Raw genomic sequence first — 17,500 nt, 5'->3', positions numbered from 1 at the left:
TGTCTTTACTTGTTTTATTTAATACGTACGTAGCTCTCCTCCTTTCTGCTGTAAAAGTCTCCCTTTATGGGAAAATGAAGGATTTCTGTTTGTGAGAAGTGTCAAAAAGGGAATAAAGTGAACCTTGGCACAATAAAACCAGCCGAGTCGTAACTCTAACGTCTCTGGAGACAACAGTAAGTAATAAACAGTGATGGAAGTAAACAAACGTTAGAGGACACCTTGGCCTTTTTTCTTGCCGTTCAAAGAGCATTTACATGATATAGTCTGAGCACTATTCTGATTTATGCTCCGGGTTAACCTCAAAGCAGCAGAAAGACGATTCTTTTATAAATCCATCTTTTGTTCAATCCTTATCCACTGTACACGTCCAGTTTTAGTGTTATTTATATAAAAAGTACATAAAAATACCCCTATTTCCTTTATTTACTTCACTATAGCACAGGTTAGTTGAATACTCAATGCTGGTCAATCTGGACATTCCAGAGGTCTGTTATTTTCCGCTAGCAGACCGTTGCTAAGGAGAACAGACCGTTGCTAAGGAGAACAGACCGTCGCTAAGGAGAACAGACCGTTGCTAGGGAGAACAGACCGCTGCTAAGGAGAACAGACCCGTTGCTAAGGAGAACAGACCGTTGCTAGGGAGAACAGACCGTTACTAAGGAGAACAGGCCATTGCTAAGTAGAACAGACCGCTGCTAAGAAGAACAGACCGTTGCTATGGAAAACTGACCGTTGCTAAGAAGAACAGACCGTTGCTAGGCAGAACAGACCGTTACTAAGGATAACAGACCGTTGCTAAGGAGAACAGACTGTCGCTAAGGCTGTCGCTAAGGAGAACAGACCGTTACTAAGGAGAACAGACTGTTACTAAGGAGAACAGACCATTGCTAAGGAGAACAGACCATTGGTAAGGGAGGACTGTGTGCAGCGATATCAAACCGCAGAAATAAGTTCCGGTCAATTTAATACACAGGAAGTAAACAGTAAAAGGGATCAGCGTTAAAAATAGACATTAAGACATGTTTATTTTAGCCTTACAGGAATATATCGCCAAGCGAGGGCTTTGTGTGGAATGATGGGATATATTTGACTAAACGTAAGAAAGCTCCACCCTCTTTTGGACTGTCTAACAGTAATATAACGTCAGATAGTCCCTTTTTCACCCGCTAGAAAGAGCCATCAAATATAAAAGATGAGATCCAGGTAATAAAACAAGGTCTAATAAAAATCAATATCTGGATCAGAGCGTGCCGACTCCACTAAACTCCCAAATCATTGTCGAGTCACTTTCCACTTACTGTGACAAAAGCCGGCGCTCAATCTAATTCCACATTAAACTCAGCCTACAGAAAAAGGTACATTGGTGAAACGCTGAAAGCTAACGCTCCGTAATCACGCTGAGAAACCGTTAAAGAGGACGAGACGGGAGGAGAATCACAGATCCAGACAAGGAATAAGAAAGATGGATGATCACGGGTCGGTGTCGCTGGATCTAATTCATCCTGAGGAAGTTGGGACAAACACAGCTGATGCCTCCCATCTGGATGCATTTTCTGTTATAAGTGGACAGCTATATATTTAAGCATGCTCTCTCCCCGTCTTCTACCCTTCTTGTTGGGAACTGTTATATTAATATAAAGTAAACATGTTCAGTTTGGACAAGACTCGCTTTGTTCTTCAGTTGAAGCTTTTACACACGGCTTGAGCTTCAATCTCAGGATCCACGTATTTATTATCCTCTCAAGAATGGAAGTAGTCATCTCATACAGAGCATTTGTTGGCTTTTTTTCTGAAAATCTAAAAATTCAGATTTTTTTCCCCCAAATCTTACAAATCTGACTTTTTCTTAAAATTCTGACTTTTTCTCAAAATCTCAAAATTCGGACTTTTCTGAATACTTCAAAATGTTAATAATCCCTCGTCCCCGGCTTGAGCTTCAATCTCAGGATCCATGTATCTGTGATCCTCTCCAGAATGGAAGTAGTCATCACATACAGAGCATCAAGTAGTTCCTGAACAGTGTCCTTCACATGCTGATATCCAAGAGAGGGAGTTACACAGTCACAAGATGGAGGAATAGAAAGCAGTATTCAATGTTTACTTCAGATTAGCTCCACGTCAGAAATGAGCATGCTTGTCATATGTCTATCTCCATAGAGGCTGAATCATCATGTTAATCACATAGCTATCATATGCCTCAAACAGTCCTGATGCTCTTCTAGGTAATCAGACATCCTGTCATGTTCACAGCTACAGGTGGGATACCTTTGTTATCATGTTACTCTCATATTGGAGGAGGACATTCACTATCTTCCCAATAGTTACCTTCAGTGGGAACGCTGGTTGGTGATTGGGTGGTGGAGCCTGTCTCCCCCCCAGTCACCTCTCTGATCCTGGCTGTAGTTCTGGAGGAGGTGGAGGTGGTGAAGGGGTAGAGATGGGTGGTGTCCATGATGTCACACAGCTTGTCCTTAGTCTGTGAGAAGAGATGTGATGTGAGTTAGCTCCAACACACTGCTTACTGTTCGATTATTATATTTCATTAGCTTTATCTGCTGTATCTCACCTCATCTGGACAGCTGTTGTCCACCCAGTCCTGCCGATGGCGGTCAAATCCACTGGAGCATCTGAGGGGAGACGAGACACATATTTAGTCATATAGAAGAAGCTTAATATTCACCTTATTTAGCGCCAATACTTCTCCCACTTCTGGCTCAAAACGTCCTCTGATCTGAGGACATTTTAATAACTCTGTAGAGTCTTGTGGTGTAGATGCTCTGCTATGAAAAGCTCATGAGGACACTTTATAATAACTAGTTAACCAGAGACCAATTCAGATAACCAGAGACCAAGTCAGTTAACCAGAGACCAAGTCAGATAACCGGAGACCAAGTCAGTTAACCAGAGACAAAGTCAGTTAACCAAAGACCAAGTCAGTTAACAAGAGACCAAGTCAGATAACCAGAGACAAAGTCAGTTAACAAGAGACCAAGTCAGATAACCAGAGACCAAGTCAGTTAACCAGAGACCAAGTCAGATAACCAGAGACCAAGTCAGATAACCAGAGACCAAGTCAGATAACCAGAGACCAAGTCAGTTAACCAGAGACCAAGTCAGTTAACCAGAGACCAAGTCAGATAACCAGAGACCAAGTCAGATAACCAGATACCAAGTCAGTTAACCAGAGACCAAGTCAGTTAACCAGAGACCAAGTCAGATAACCAGAGACCAAGTCAGTTAACAAGAGACCAAGTCAGATAACCAGAGACCAAGTCAGTTAACCAGAGACCAAGTCAGATAACCAGAGACCAAGTCAGTTAAGCAGAGACCAAGTCAGTTAACAAGAGACCAAGTCAGATAACCAGAGACCAAGTCAGATAACCAGAGACCAAGTCAGATAACCAGAGACCAAGTCAGATAACCAGAGACCAAGTCAGTTAACCAGAGACCAAGTCAGATAACCAGAGACCAAGTCAGTTAACAAGAGACCAAGTCAGTTAACCAGAGACCAAGTCAGTTAACAAGAGACCAAGTCAGATAACCAGAGACCAAGTCAGTTAACAAGAGACCAAGTCAGTTAACCAGAGACCAAGTCAGTTAACAAGAGACCAAGTCAGATAACCAGAGACCAAGTCAGTTAACCAGAGACCAAGTCAGTTAAGCAGAGACCAAGTCAGTTAACAAGAGACCAAGTCAGATAACCAGAGACCAAGTCAGTTAAGCAGAGACCAAGTCAGTTAACAAGAGACCAAGTCAGTTAACCAGAGACCAAGTCAGATAACCAGAGACCAAGTCAGTTAACAAGACACCAAGTCAGATAACCAGAGACCAAGTCAGTTAACCAGAGACCAAGTCAGTTAAGCAGAGACCAAGTCAGTTAACAAGAGACCAAGTCAGTTAAGCAGAGACCAAGTCAGTTAACAAGAGACCAAGTCAGATAACCAGAGACCAAGTCAGATAACCAGAGACCAAGTCAGTTAACCAGAGACCAAGTCAGTTAAGCAGAGACCAAGTCAGTTAACAAGAGACCAAGTCAGTTAACCAGAGACCAAGTCAGATAACCAGAGACCAAGTCAGATAACCAGAGACCAAGTCAGATAACCAGAGACCAAGTCAGTTAACAAGACACCAAGTCAGATAACCAGAGACCAAGTCAGTTAACCAGAGACCAAGTCAGTTAAGCAGAGACCAAGTCAGTTAACAAGAGACCAAGTCAGTTAACCAGAGACCAAGTCAGATAACCAGATACCAAGTCAGTTTACCAGAGACCAAGTCAGATAACCAGAGTTATTATCTATCTGCAGACTATACCTTCCTCCTTAAAAGCCATGTATTGTCTCTGAGCTGCGTTACAATGCCCTTCAGATGTTGCCTTTGACTAAACAAACCTCTGTCTGAACACTAAAAGTTACCGGATGCAGATTTATTTCAGTATTTTTGAGAAAGTCAACATCCTGTGACCTCGTCAGAACCTCTCAGCTCATCGGGTCGTTCTCTCAGCGCCTCTCATTAACCCCCTGGTTTTAATTAGCGCCTGCTTTAAAGCGTGCTTCAAAGGAAGTGCAGGATACAAAGAGGGAGACATTAACACAGCGAGGAAGCTAATTAAAATGCAGCTTAATGAGATCAGTGCTCAAAGCATGCAGCGTCTCTCCATGATGTCGCTGAGGGGGAAACATGTGGACATACTGTTGGTTAGCTCGTCTCTGAAAGAGCATTTTCTGCTCATTTCTAAGGTTTAATATGAGCAGTGTGTGCCTCTGCTGTGACATGTGTGCCTCTGCTGTGACATGTGTGCCTCTGCTGTGACATGTGTGCCTCTGCTGTGACATGTCGGCCTCTGCTGTGACATGTGTGCCTCTGCTGTGACATGTGTGCCTCTGCTGTGACATGTTGGCCTCTGCTGTGACATGTCGGCCTCTGCTGTGACATGTGTGCCTCTGCTGTGACATGTCGGCCTCTGCTGTGACATGTGTGCCTCTGCTGTGACATGTCGGCCTCTGCTGTGACATGTTGGCCTCTGCTGTGACATGTGTGCCTCTGCTGTGACATGTCGGCCTCTGCTGTGACATGTGTGCCTCTGCTGTGACATGTTGGCCTCTGCTGTGACATGTGTGCCTCTGCTGTGACATGTCGGCCTCTGCTGTGACATGTTGGCCTCTGCTGTGACATGTGTGCCTCTGCTGTGACATGTGTGCCTCTGCTGTGACATGTGTGCCTCTACTGTGACATGTCGGCCTCTGCTGTGACATGTCGGCCTCTGCTGTGACATGTCGGCCTCTACTGTGACATGTCGGCCTCTGCTGTGACATGTCGGCCTCTGCTGTGACATGTCGGCCTCTGCTGTGACATGTCGGCCTCTGCTGTGACATGTCGGCTTCTGCTGTGACATGTCGGCCTCTGCTGTGACATGTCGGCCTCTGCTGTGACATGTCGGCCTCTGCTGTGACATGTCGGCCTCTGCTGTGACATGTCGGCCTCTGCTGTGACATGTCGGCCTCTACTGTGACATGTCGGCCTCTACTGTGACATGTGTGCCTCTGCTGTGACATGTCGGCCTCTGCTGTGACATGTCGGCCTCTGCTGTGACATGTCGGCCTCTGCTGTGACATGTCGGCCTCTACTGTGACATGTGTGCCTCTGCTGTGACATGTCGGCCTCTACTGTGACATGTCGGCCTCTACTGTGACATGTGTGCCTCTGCTGTGACATGTCGGCCTCTGCTGTGACATGTCGGCCTCTACTGTGACATGTCGGCCTCTGCTGTGACATGTGTGCCTCTGCTGTGACATGTGTGCCTCTGCTGTGACATGTCGGCCTCTGCTGTGACATGTCGGCCTCTGCTGTGACATGTCGGCCTCTACTGTGACATGTTGGCCTCTACTGTGACATGTCGGCCTCTACTGTGACATGTCGGCCTCTGCTGTGACATGTCGGCCTCTACTGTGACATGTCGGCCTCTACTGTGACATGTGTGCCTCTGCTGTGACATGTCGGCCTCTGCTGTGACATGTCGGCCTCTGCTGTGACATGTCGGCCTCTGCTGTGACATGTCGGCCTCTACTGTGACATGTGTGCCTCTGCTGTGACATGTCGGCCTCTACTGTGACATGTCGGCCTCTGCTGTGACATGTTGGCCTCTACTGTGACATGTCGGCCTCTACTGTGACATGTTGGACTCTACTGTGAATGTCGGCCTCTAGCTGTGACATGGTGCCTCTGCGGACCTGTCGGCCTCTGCTGTGACATGTCGGCCTCTGCTGTGACATGTCGGCCTCTGCTGTGACATGTCGGCCTCTACTGTGACATGTGTGCCTCTGCTGTGACATGTCGGCCTCTACTGTGACATGTGTGCCTCTGCTGTGACATGTCGGCCTCTGCTGTGACATGTCGGCCTCTACTGTGACATGTGTGCCTCTGCTGTGACATGTCGGCCTCTACTGTGACATGTCGGCCTCTACTGTGACATGTGTGCCTCTGCTGTGACATGTCGGCCTCTGCTGTGACATGTCGGCCTCTACTGTGACATGTCGGCCTCTACTGTGACATGTCGGCCTCTACTGTGACATGTGTGCCTCTGCTGTGACATGTCGGCCTCTGCTGTGACATGTCGGCCTCTACTGTGACATGTCGGCCTCTACTGTGACATGTCGGCCTCTGCTGTGACATGTCGGCCTCTACTGTGACATGTGTGCCTCTGCTGTGACATGTCGGCCTCTGCTGTGACATGTCGGCCTCTACTGTGACATGTCGGCCTCTGCTGTGACATGTCGGCCTCTGCTGTGACATGTGTGCCTCTGCTGTGACATGTCTGCTGTGACATGTCGGCTGTGACATGTCGGCCTCTGCTGTGACATGTTGGCCTCTGCTGTGACATGTCTGCTGTGACATGTCGGCTGTGACATGTTGGCCTCTGCTGTGACATGTTGGCCTCTGCTTTGACATGTCGGTCTCTGCTGTGACATGTCGGCCTCTGCTGTGACATGTCGGTCTCTGCTGTGACATGTCGGCCTCTGCTGTGACATGTCGGTCTCTGCTGTGACATGTCGGTCTCTGCTGTGACATGTCGGCCTCTGCTGTGACTTGTTGGCGTGCTTTAATGATCTTGTCTTTAAATGTCCAAAGATATCCATTTTAATATGGTATAAAACAGAGAAAAGCAGCATATCTCACTTAAAGGAGGCTGAAACATGTGTTTGTGTTCGAGATGTTTAAGTTCCTTTAATGGTTTTGCTAGAAAACAGTGATAAACGCCCTTAAAATCCTAAATATGTCAGAGAAAAACTTAAAATCTCCGCATTTTAGACATTTTTGCAAGATATATTACATGAATCAGTCATAAAACACTTGCTGATTTATTTATGTGGATTTCCAGGAGGTGAAAACAGGGATTTTAGGGTTTGCGGACCATTTACATGCACTCAAACCAGAACACATCCTAAAAAGCTGAATACTGTAGGGCCTCTTTAATGCAGGAAACGTGTAGAAATAGTTCAAATTCATCCCATTTTCCCTTTTGATATCAGAGTGACTCCACTTGGTCAGTATGAGACACACCTGGGAGCCACAGAGCGGCTTTATTCTCCATAAAGCCGTCTGATAGCGTCTCATTCAGTTCAACATGTATTCAGCTCACACCTGTTCAGTCAACCTCAGCTCCTCATCTCCTCCTCCCTGCAGAGCACTTCAAAGCAAAGATCATATTTGAGCAGCTAAAGAAGTGTTGGCGTTTCCCCGAGAACATCCTGACAGCTGGATGTTCTGATGTTCTGATGTTCTGATGTTCTGATGTTCTGTTGTTCTGTTGTTCTGTTGTTCTGTTGTTCTGATGTTCTGATGTTCTGATGTTCTGATGTTCTGTTGTTCTGTTGTTCTGTTGTTCTGATGTTCTGATGTTCTGATGTTCTGTTGTTCTGTTGTTCTGATGTTCTGTTGTTCTGATGTTCTGATGTTCTGATGTTCTGTTGTTCTGATGTTCTGATGTTCTGTTGTTCTGTTGTTCTGATGTTCTGATGTTCTGATGTTCTGATGTTCTGTTGTTCTGTTGTTCTGATGTTCTGATGTTCTGTTGTTCTGATGTTCTGATGTTCTGTTGTTCTGTTGTTCTGATGTTCTGATGTTCTGTTGTTCTGATGTTCTGATGGTGTGGGCTATCCCTCCAGAAGGTCAAAGGTTCTGTGTGCCCTGGAGCAATTAGGAAATCCACAGAAGAATAACCAACTCTTCAGAGAACTGATTTGTGCTAAAATGGAGAATCAATGCTTTTCTCTCAGTTTCAGATCAAGTGGATCTTTTCGGGGTTTGCACTGAGAAAGACATTTAAAGACATATCTTGGATGTTGAGACACTCTGATCGGCGTTTCTCACTCAAACCATTATAGGAACTTAAACATCTCAAAAACATACATATAAAGGGGCTTTGATCTAGGTGGCGCTGTTGAGCCATGTTGCCCCGTGCTAATCCTAATCTAAATACATTCTCACCAGGTTTCCACCTTTCCCAACATGTTTAGGCTCTGAAATGTGAGAGTCTTTTTCTGAGTGATCATGGTTCCCCTCTGGATTTCAATAGGGTGCTCCAACCCCACTTTAATGGTGCTTTTGACTCTAAAAACCAGCCCCACCTGTTGAGGCGATGGCACCAGCTGCAGTTGAAGTTGATCTGAGAGGAAATGCATTCTCCGCAGCTGGTGAACTGCAGACAGGCTGGAGAGGGGAGAGGAAACAGGTCACACGATCAATATGCTGGGAAACAAACGCTCTCATCCACAAATGACGTTATTTGCAGATCACAGAGTCCTGTTGTGAACGCTGAAATGTTGAATACCCTAAAGTTTTATGATAGAAATGTATAGTAGGGGTTCCTAACACATAGAAACTGCCGGATGATAACCTGCATATGTTGGGAAATGTGCACAATTCAGACACTAGTTAAACAATGGCTTGGCTGATTTGGATAGTTTCTGAGTGGTTTTGGGGGTTATTGAGAATGTTGAGTCAATTTCTGACATTTTCAGGGTCAAATATGACAGTTTTCACCAGAAAGAGGCCATATCTGTACTCTCAGTTGGAGGATTTTGATTAATTATGGGTCAATTTGGAAGATTTAGGGGACTCTGGATCATTTGAAATGGACAGATTGCTTATTTATTTGAAGAATAATTGTCCACAGTAGAGATAATAATGTTCATCTGGTCACACCACTACTCATGTTAGTCAAAATCAGTCCACATAGAGTACAAATACTGTATGGCTACTTTCTGGTTCAAACTGCAATTCTTTTATCCTGATAATTTCAGAAATGGATTCAGCATCCCCAATAACGCCCAAACCACTGAGAAACTGTCCAAATCGGCCTCACCTATTGTCCACATGCTATAATGCTAATTAATGCTAATTAACGCAAATTGTACTAATCACCCAACATACAGTATGCAGGTTAGCATCCGGCAGTTTCTATGTGCTGGAGACCCCCTCTATACATTTCTATCATAACACTTTAGGGTACTCAACATGTTCGGGGTTCAGATACTAAGGAATCTATTTATTAACACTAACGGCTTATAAAGTTGTTCATAGATATTATTTGACACCTGAAATCATTTAAAATGGGTTTAACTCAGGACAATACATGCTGGAAATGTAATAGAGAAGTGGGCACACAGAACGTCTGTTTCAATAAAGCCTCCTTACTGGCTAGAGGCATCATTTCCACGGCGGTGAAGTTGGTGATCTTCGTCTTCGTCAGCTCCACGCGATGATACTCGTAGATCGTCCTCCTTCTGACGTCTATATTAGAGGAGGGAGAAAGAGAAACAGAGGTAACAAACTGGGCCCTAAAGAAAGAGAGGAGGGCGCTCTTCTTCACTCAGACGTCAGCCCACTATCTGGAGACGGTAGCAATTTCCCCCGAGAGACGATACAAATCAGACCGTGAGGAAAAGAGCTGCCTTCCTATTATCTGTAGCAGCAAGTCATCAGCTGGGGAGACGGAGGGATTGATTGGACATATCATCGCTTTCTATAACTCAAAATGGCTTCAGTAAAAAGGGCTCTTACTATTCCACACATCTGCACCGCTATAGAGAGGCATCAAATACATATGAGTTAGAGTCAGAGAGGATGGTTTCTGTCACACCATTTTCTTGTCTGTCTTGACTTTTTACGGTTGAATATTCATACGTTCTGCATTTTATTCCACCCTGCTCTGCTCTCCATGTTGACGGTATCATGCCTAAACAGATCTGAGAGTAACTCTGAGTGTAATCTAAACCACGTTGGGTTTTTCTGGGGCCTTTCTCTGCAGGAGTGAGAGAGTAAAGGTGAAGTCACCGAGATGCTTGTGTTTGCTCGACCAATGAGCTACGGAATTGAAATTCAATACAGATGATCAGACAGTTGTTTTAAAGAGGACACATGCTGCAGATGTTCAGGTGTGTATCAGCATAGTGGCTCTCCTGTGATGTTTCCATGCTTTTCAGACCCTTTACACACACAGAAACTTATCGAACACAGTGAAGTGAAGGGAAGGGGAACCCCCCCAAACAGCAGAATAGGGACCCTTTAAAACCATTCAACTGAACTTGCCCCTCTCCCTTTCTCTCCTCGGTGGATTAAACCTGTGTGTGTTGTTCTTCTCATGTGACTGGATGTTGCTTCCATTACACACCAGACGTCTGATCAAAGCACCAAATGAGAGGCAGCACCCTGAGAGTAAAAGCTCCCTCTAGTGAAGGGATTATCTTTGCACTAATGACTCGATAGAGGTCACATGGAGGTCATCTGCCCGTCATGAAGCTATTGAAGTTGGGGTAGATTGTACAGTCTCTGGTGTGGAAGGAAACCATGAATTTAGACCCAACAGAACAGAAACAAAAGTCTTATTCAACCCGTTTTAAGATGTCCTTATATCAGAAATATGGGTTTCTTTCCTCTCATTGAAAGGTGCAGGTGTGTGGACCAAAGGTAGCATCTCCCTGGTTTGCCTCCACAAAAAGCTAATGGGATTTCTCCATGAGATTTGGGATTATTTCAGGACATTTCTGACATGTTCAGGGTACAGAAATACAGTTTAAACCAGAAAGTGGCCATGTGTTCTCTCCGTGGACTGATTCTGATGAATATATGGTGGATGTTGAAGATGAAGGGGACTCCGGATCATTTGGATTGGACAGAATGCTTATTTATTGGAAAGACAATTCTCCACGTTAGAGATAATAATGTTAATCTGGTGCTCTCTGTATCAAATGGTCCAACACTACTCATGTTAGTCAAACATCCGCCCACAGAGAGAACAGATCCACTCTCGGGTTAAACCTGACATTTATGATCCTGAAAAGGTCAGAAATGGATTCAGCATCCTCCTCAACATCCCCCAGAACCACTTCCAAATCAGTCGTTTATGATACTGACACGTATAGTAAGTAACTGGCTCTCACTGTAATGGATTAAACACTTTGGTAAATGTACCTTTGGGTTGTCTTCTGATCGACCAATGCAGACAAATCCAGCCATATCATATTTCCAAACACTAGGCATCATTTCTTCAGTTTGAAATGGTCCGCTGGGTTTGGCACTCAGGTTGGTCGTTGGCTCTGGTTTTAATTCCCAGCTATTGTTGCAGCAGACACCGTTTAATCCATTCCTCACATTTCTTAATCACAGAAACCAAACCCTTTAAACGTCTGTTTCATCACTTGTTCAGAGCAGTCCTTACAGTCTCCTGCAGCAGCTGAGATAAACACGCCTTTGTGTTCCTGTTGAGCAACAAGCAGCTGATGTCTGCACAGTGCGTGTCCATATCTGAAGCTACAGGGCAGGACCTGTCAGTACAAAGGTCTCATGATCCGTCCGTGCAGACAGCAAGCGTCCTGATGCTCTAACAGGAGATGGATGATGGGAATACTCGTTGTCATGGAGATGTTGGTTACCCCAGCTCCTTGTTACCGGGCTGCAGGCTGCACCCTGAAGAGGAGCTCTAACTCACTTCAGTGACTCGTTACCTCACAGACATTTATCAACTCTCTGCTGCTCTGCCCTAGATTAGAAAAGCTTAAATAAGACATGTGACTCAGGAGTAATGTGGCCGGCGGAGTAATTAACAGATCAGGTTCAAGCACATGTTAAAACCTGGGATTAATAAACGCTCTCAATGCTATCAGTCCAGAGAGATGAATGTTTTCAGTCTGTGTTCAACGTGTAGCGTTCTTATCTGATCCTACTTACTAAGCTGTGTCCATTGTTTCTCTGTTCTGCAGCATCTCCACGGCTGCCTTATTAATAACAGGGAGAAGCTAATCGTGCTAAAGCCGGCTAGCATGGTGGTTCGGAGCAACGGGTGAAATCTGGAGAAGGAAACAGAGGATGCTGGGTAAACTGAAAGAGAGGAAGGAGGAGAGCTAGGTCCAGATCTATGGAGAGAATCAGATACAAGCCGACCCCACTTCCTCCTCTCATCACGGACAACGTAAGATCACTGGCTAACGGACGAGCTAGGCGTTAGCTAGGAGTATCTGTGGTGTAGTTTAAAGAGTTTTACAGGAACATGGCTGCTCCTTTCATTCATCAAGGCTTCCTTCAGGTCGACAAAGAAGACCCCGACATCTCCTCCATGAGTCTTTTAGCCGAGAACGCTGTCTCACACACAGGTCTCACACACAGGTCTCACACACAGGTCTCACACACAGGTCTCACACACAGGTCTCACACACAGGTCTCACACACAAGTCTCACACACAAGTCTCACACACAAGTCTCACACACAGGTCTCACACACAGGTCTCACACACAAGTCTCACACACAAGTCTCACACACAAGTCTCACACACAAGTCTCACACACAGGTCTCACACACACAGGTCTCACACACAGGTCTCACACACAAGTCTCACACACAGGTCTCACACACAGGTCTCACACACAGGTCTCACACACAGGTCTCACACACAAGTCTCACACACAGGTCTCACACACAGGTCTCACACACAAGTCTCACACACAAGTCTCACACACAAGTCTCACACACAGGTCTCACACACACAGGTCTCACACACAGGTCTCACACACAGGTCTCACACACAAGTCTCACACACAGGTCTCACACACAGGTCTCACACACAGGTCTCACACACAGGTCTCACACACAAGTCTCACACACAAGTCTCACACACAAGTCTCACACACAGGTCTCACACACAGGTCTCACACACAAGTCTCACACACAAGTCTCACACACAAGTCTCACACACAAGTCTCACACACAGGTCTCACACACACAGGTCTCACACACAGGTCTCACACACAAGTCTCACACACAAGTCTCACACACAGGTCTCACACACAGGTCTCACACACAGGTCTCACACACAGGTCTCACACACAAGTCTCACACACAGGTCTCACACACAGGTCTCACACACAGGTCTCACACACAGGTCTCACACACAGGTCTCACACACAAGTCTCACACACAAGTCTCACACACAGGTCTCACACACAGGTCTCACACACAGGTCTCACACACAGGTCTCACACACACAGGTCTCACACACAGGTCTCACACACAAGTCTCACACACAGGTCTCACACACAGGTCTCACACACAAGTCTCACACACAAGTCTCACACACAAGTCTCACACACAAGTCTCACACACAGGTCTCACACACACAGGTCTCACACACAGGTCTCACACACAAGTCTCACACACAAGTCTCACACACAGGTCTCACACACAGGTCTCACACACAGGTCTCACACACAGGTCTCACACACAGGTCTCACACACAGGTCTCACACACAGGTCTCACACACAGGTCTCACACACAAGTCTCACACACAAGTCTCACACACAGGTCTCACACACAGGTCTCACACACAGGTCTCACACACAGGTCTCACACACAGGTCTCACACACAAGTCTCACACACAGGTCTCACACACAAGTCTCACACACAGGTCTCACACACAGGTCTCACACACAAGTCTCACACACAGGTCTCACACACAAGTCTCACACACAGGTCTCACACACAAGTCTCACACACACAGGTCTCACACACAGGTCTCACACACAGGTCTCACACACAAGTCTCACACACAGGTCTCACACACAGGTCTCACACACAAGTCTCACACACAAGTCTCACACACAAGTCTCACACACAGGTCTCACACACACAGGTCTCACACACAAGTCTCACACACAAGTCTCACACACAAGTCTCACACACAGGTCTCACACACAGGTCTCACACACAGGTCTCACACACAGGTCTCACACACACAGGTCTCACACACAAGTCTCACACACAAGTCTCACACACACAGGTCTCACACACAGGTCTCACACACAAGTCTCACACACAGGTCTCACACACACAGGTCTCACACACAGGTCTCACACACAAGTCTCACACACAGGTCTCACACACAGGTCTCACACACAGGTCTCACACACAAGTCTCACACACAAGTCTCACACCTGAACATCAGCAGGAGAGGACTCTTTAAAGTAGAGACACTACATACTGATATACACCTGAACATCAGCAGGAGAGGACTCTTTAAAGTAGAGACACTACATACTGATATACACCTGAACATCAGCAGGAGAGGACTCTTTAAAGTAGAGACACTACATACTGATATACACCTGAACATCAGCAAGAGAGGACTCTTTAAAGTAGAGACACTACATACTGATATACACCTGAACATCAGCAGGAGAGGACTCTTTAAAGTAGAGACACTACATACTGATATACACCTGAACATCAGCAGGAGAGGACTCTTTAAAGTAGAGACACTACATACTGATATACACCTGAACATCAGCAGGAGAGGACTCTTTAAAGTAGAGACACTACATACTGATATACACCTGAACATCATCAGGAGAGGACTCTTTAAAGCACTCACTGGGGATCTGCTGGATCTTGTGAACCACCACGAAGGCGTCCGATAGGCCCACTTTCACCGGATGATTGACAGAACTGATCAGGGACAAGTCGACAGGAACCTGAAAGAGAAGAGGAGGAAATCAATTACCAGAAACACAGAGATCTGTCTGAAAGAGACATCCGTCTGACAGCTCTGACAAATCTACCATTACTGACTCCTATACGAGGCGATATGCAACGGATTGCTGAAGCCTGGAAAAGATGGTTTCATTAGAACTTGTTTTAAAACGTTTTTGTAGTAAAGGTGTAAAAAATAAAAACGTAATTCATTCTTTTAGACTGATAAATGGTGTCAGATAAAATAAAGAATACATACTAAAATACAGAAAAATGACATAAAAAAAAGACAGAAATAAATGACCTCTGACCTCTTTGTATGCGAACACGATCCTGCCGGTGTTGTGAAGCGTCGCCTGGAAGGTGAAGCTGCCCAGGTTGTAGTTGTCCTGCAGGTGGACGTGATCCCACTGAACCACCAGAGCAGTACCTGAAGAACACACACACACACACACACACACACACACACACACACACACACACACACACACACACACACACACACACACACACACACACACACACACACACACACACACACACACACACACACACACACACACACACACACACACACACACACACACACACACACACACACACACACAGGTGAGGTGAAGGCAGTGTCTCATTACGAAATCTTTGATAACCTCCGTTTCAAATACCATCTCTACTAGTGTGTGTGTGTGCGTGTGCGTGTGTGTGTGTGTGTGTGGCCATGTGTGTGTGAGGCCATGTGTGTGTGAGGCCATGTGTGTGTAATAGGGGGTGTAACAACAGAGTAACAACAGAGTAATGTGGGTGCATTAATGTGTAAAATGGGTGTAATGTAGAAAATAGCAATCAATAAATGTTCCTAAATACTCAATGCTCATTTAGGGGTTCCACATGGACCCACAGACAGATCCTGGTTCAGTTGTTCCACACAGACACAGCAGCATGCTCCTTAAAGCCCTCTGAATAACTGAGAGAAAGCTGGCAGACGATCAGCAGACAGTTTGATTAAGAGAGGACTTTAGACGTATCGAGCGCTCGTCGTCTGGCTGTTTGCCCGATCAATAAAGGTTTGTTTACACCACTAATCCATTATTACGTCACAGTCTGAGCTACGGGAAACCCCCGTGTCACAAATCACCTGGAGTACAGACGCCTCAGGTATCAGAGTTAAAGAAGGAGGTTAGAAAGATTCATTCCATAAATCTAGATCTTTCTGTTTTCTAGACATTTTGCACTAAAAGCTTTTGTTTGTTTATTGTTAGAAAAGTTCAGAGTTCCTTTGCTTTGGTCCTTTCTGATCTCTCTGATCTCTTTCTGATCTCTCTCTGATCTCTCTCTGATCTCTCTCTGATCTCTTTCTGATCTCTTACTGATCTCTCTCTGATCTCTCTCTGATCTCTTTCTGATCTCTCTCTGATCTCTCACTGATCTCTCTCTGATCTCTCTCTGATCTCTTTCTGATCTCTCTCTGATCTCTCACTGATCTCTCTCTGATCTCTCTCTGATCTCTCTCTGATCTCTCTCTGATCTCTCTCTGATCTCTTTCTGATCTCTCTCTGATCTCTCTCTGATCTCTCTCTGATCTCTCTCTGATCTCTTTCTGATCTCTTACTGATCTCTCTCTGATCTCTTTCTGATCTCTCTCTGATCTCTCTCTGATCTCTCTCTGATCTCTCACTGATCTCTCTCTGATCTCTCTCTGATCTCTCACTGATCTCTCTCTGATCTCTCTCTGATATCTCTCTGATATCTCTCTGATCTCTTTCTGATCTCTTACTGATCTCTCTCTGATCTCTCACTGATCTCTCACTGATCTCTCTCTGATCTCTCTCTGATCTCTCTCTGATCTCTTTCTGATCTCTTACTGATCTCTCTCTGATCTCTCTCTGATCTCTTTCTGATCTCTCTCTGATCTCTCACTGATCTCTTACTGATCTCTTACTGATCTCTCTCTGATCTCTCTCTGATCTCTTACTGATCTCTCTCTGATCTCTCTCTGATCTCTCTCTGATCTCTCACTGATCTCTCACTGATCTCTCTCTGATCTCTCTCTGATCTCTTTCTGATCTCTCTCTGATCTCTCTCTGATCTCTCACTGATCTCTCACTGATCTCTCTCTGATCTCTCTCTGATCTCTTTCTGATCTCTCTCTGATCTCTTTCTGATCTCTCTCCGATCTCTTTCCGATCTCTCTCCGATCTCTCTCCGATCTCTCTCCGATCTCTCACCGATCTCTCTCCGATCTCTCTCTGATCTCTCACTGATCTCTCTCTGATCTCTCTCTGATCTCTCTCTGATCTCTTTCTGATCTCACTGATCTCTCACTGATCTCTCACTGATCTCTCTCTGATCTCTCACTGATCTCTCTCTGATCTCTTTCTGATCTCTTACTGATCTCTTACTGATCTCTCACTGATCTCTTGATCTCTCACTGATCTCTCTCTGATCTCTTTCTGATCTCTTGATCTCTCACTGATCTCTC

The 17,500-nt window shown here is 45.5% G+C and overlaps 1 protein-coding gene across 1 annotated transcript in view; it reads right to left on the bottom strand.

Moving 5' to 3' along the window:
• plxdc2 (plexin domain containing 2) overlaps positions 1 to 17,500 on the bottom strand; it is a 95,703-nt gene that overhangs the window by 7,599 nt on the left and 70,604 nt on the right. The window contains exons 6-11 of the mRNA XM_034148052.1: positions 15,333 to 15,451; positions 14,924 to 15,023; positions 9,697 to 9,792; positions 8,628 to 8,709; positions 2,570 to 2,630; positions 2,329 to 2,479 (exon numbers count right to left, since the gene is read on the bottom strand). Of these exons, the coding sequence (XP_034003943.1) occupies positions 2,329 to 2,479; positions 2,570 to 2,630; positions 8,628 to 8,709; positions 9,697 to 9,792; positions 14,924 to 15,023; positions 15,333 to 15,451 (609 nt within the window). The remainder of the gene's footprint in view (positions 1 to 2,328; positions 2,480 to 2,569; positions 2,631 to 8,627; positions 8,710 to 9,696; positions 9,793 to 14,923; positions 15,024 to 15,332; positions 15,452 to 17,500) is intronic.

This window comes from Trematomus bernacchii, unplaced genomic scaffold (assembly GCF_902827165.1).
Source record: "Trematomus bernacchii unplaced genomic scaffold, fTreBer1.1, whole genome shotgun sequence".
In the NCBI taxonomy this organism is placed as follows: domain Eukaryota; kingdom Metazoa; phylum Chordata; class Actinopteri; order Perciformes; family Nototheniidae; genus Trematomus; species Trematomus bernacchii.
The sequence above is the reverse complement of the archived record's forward strand: the minus strand, read 5'-3'. Positions and strand labels throughout refer to the sequence as shown.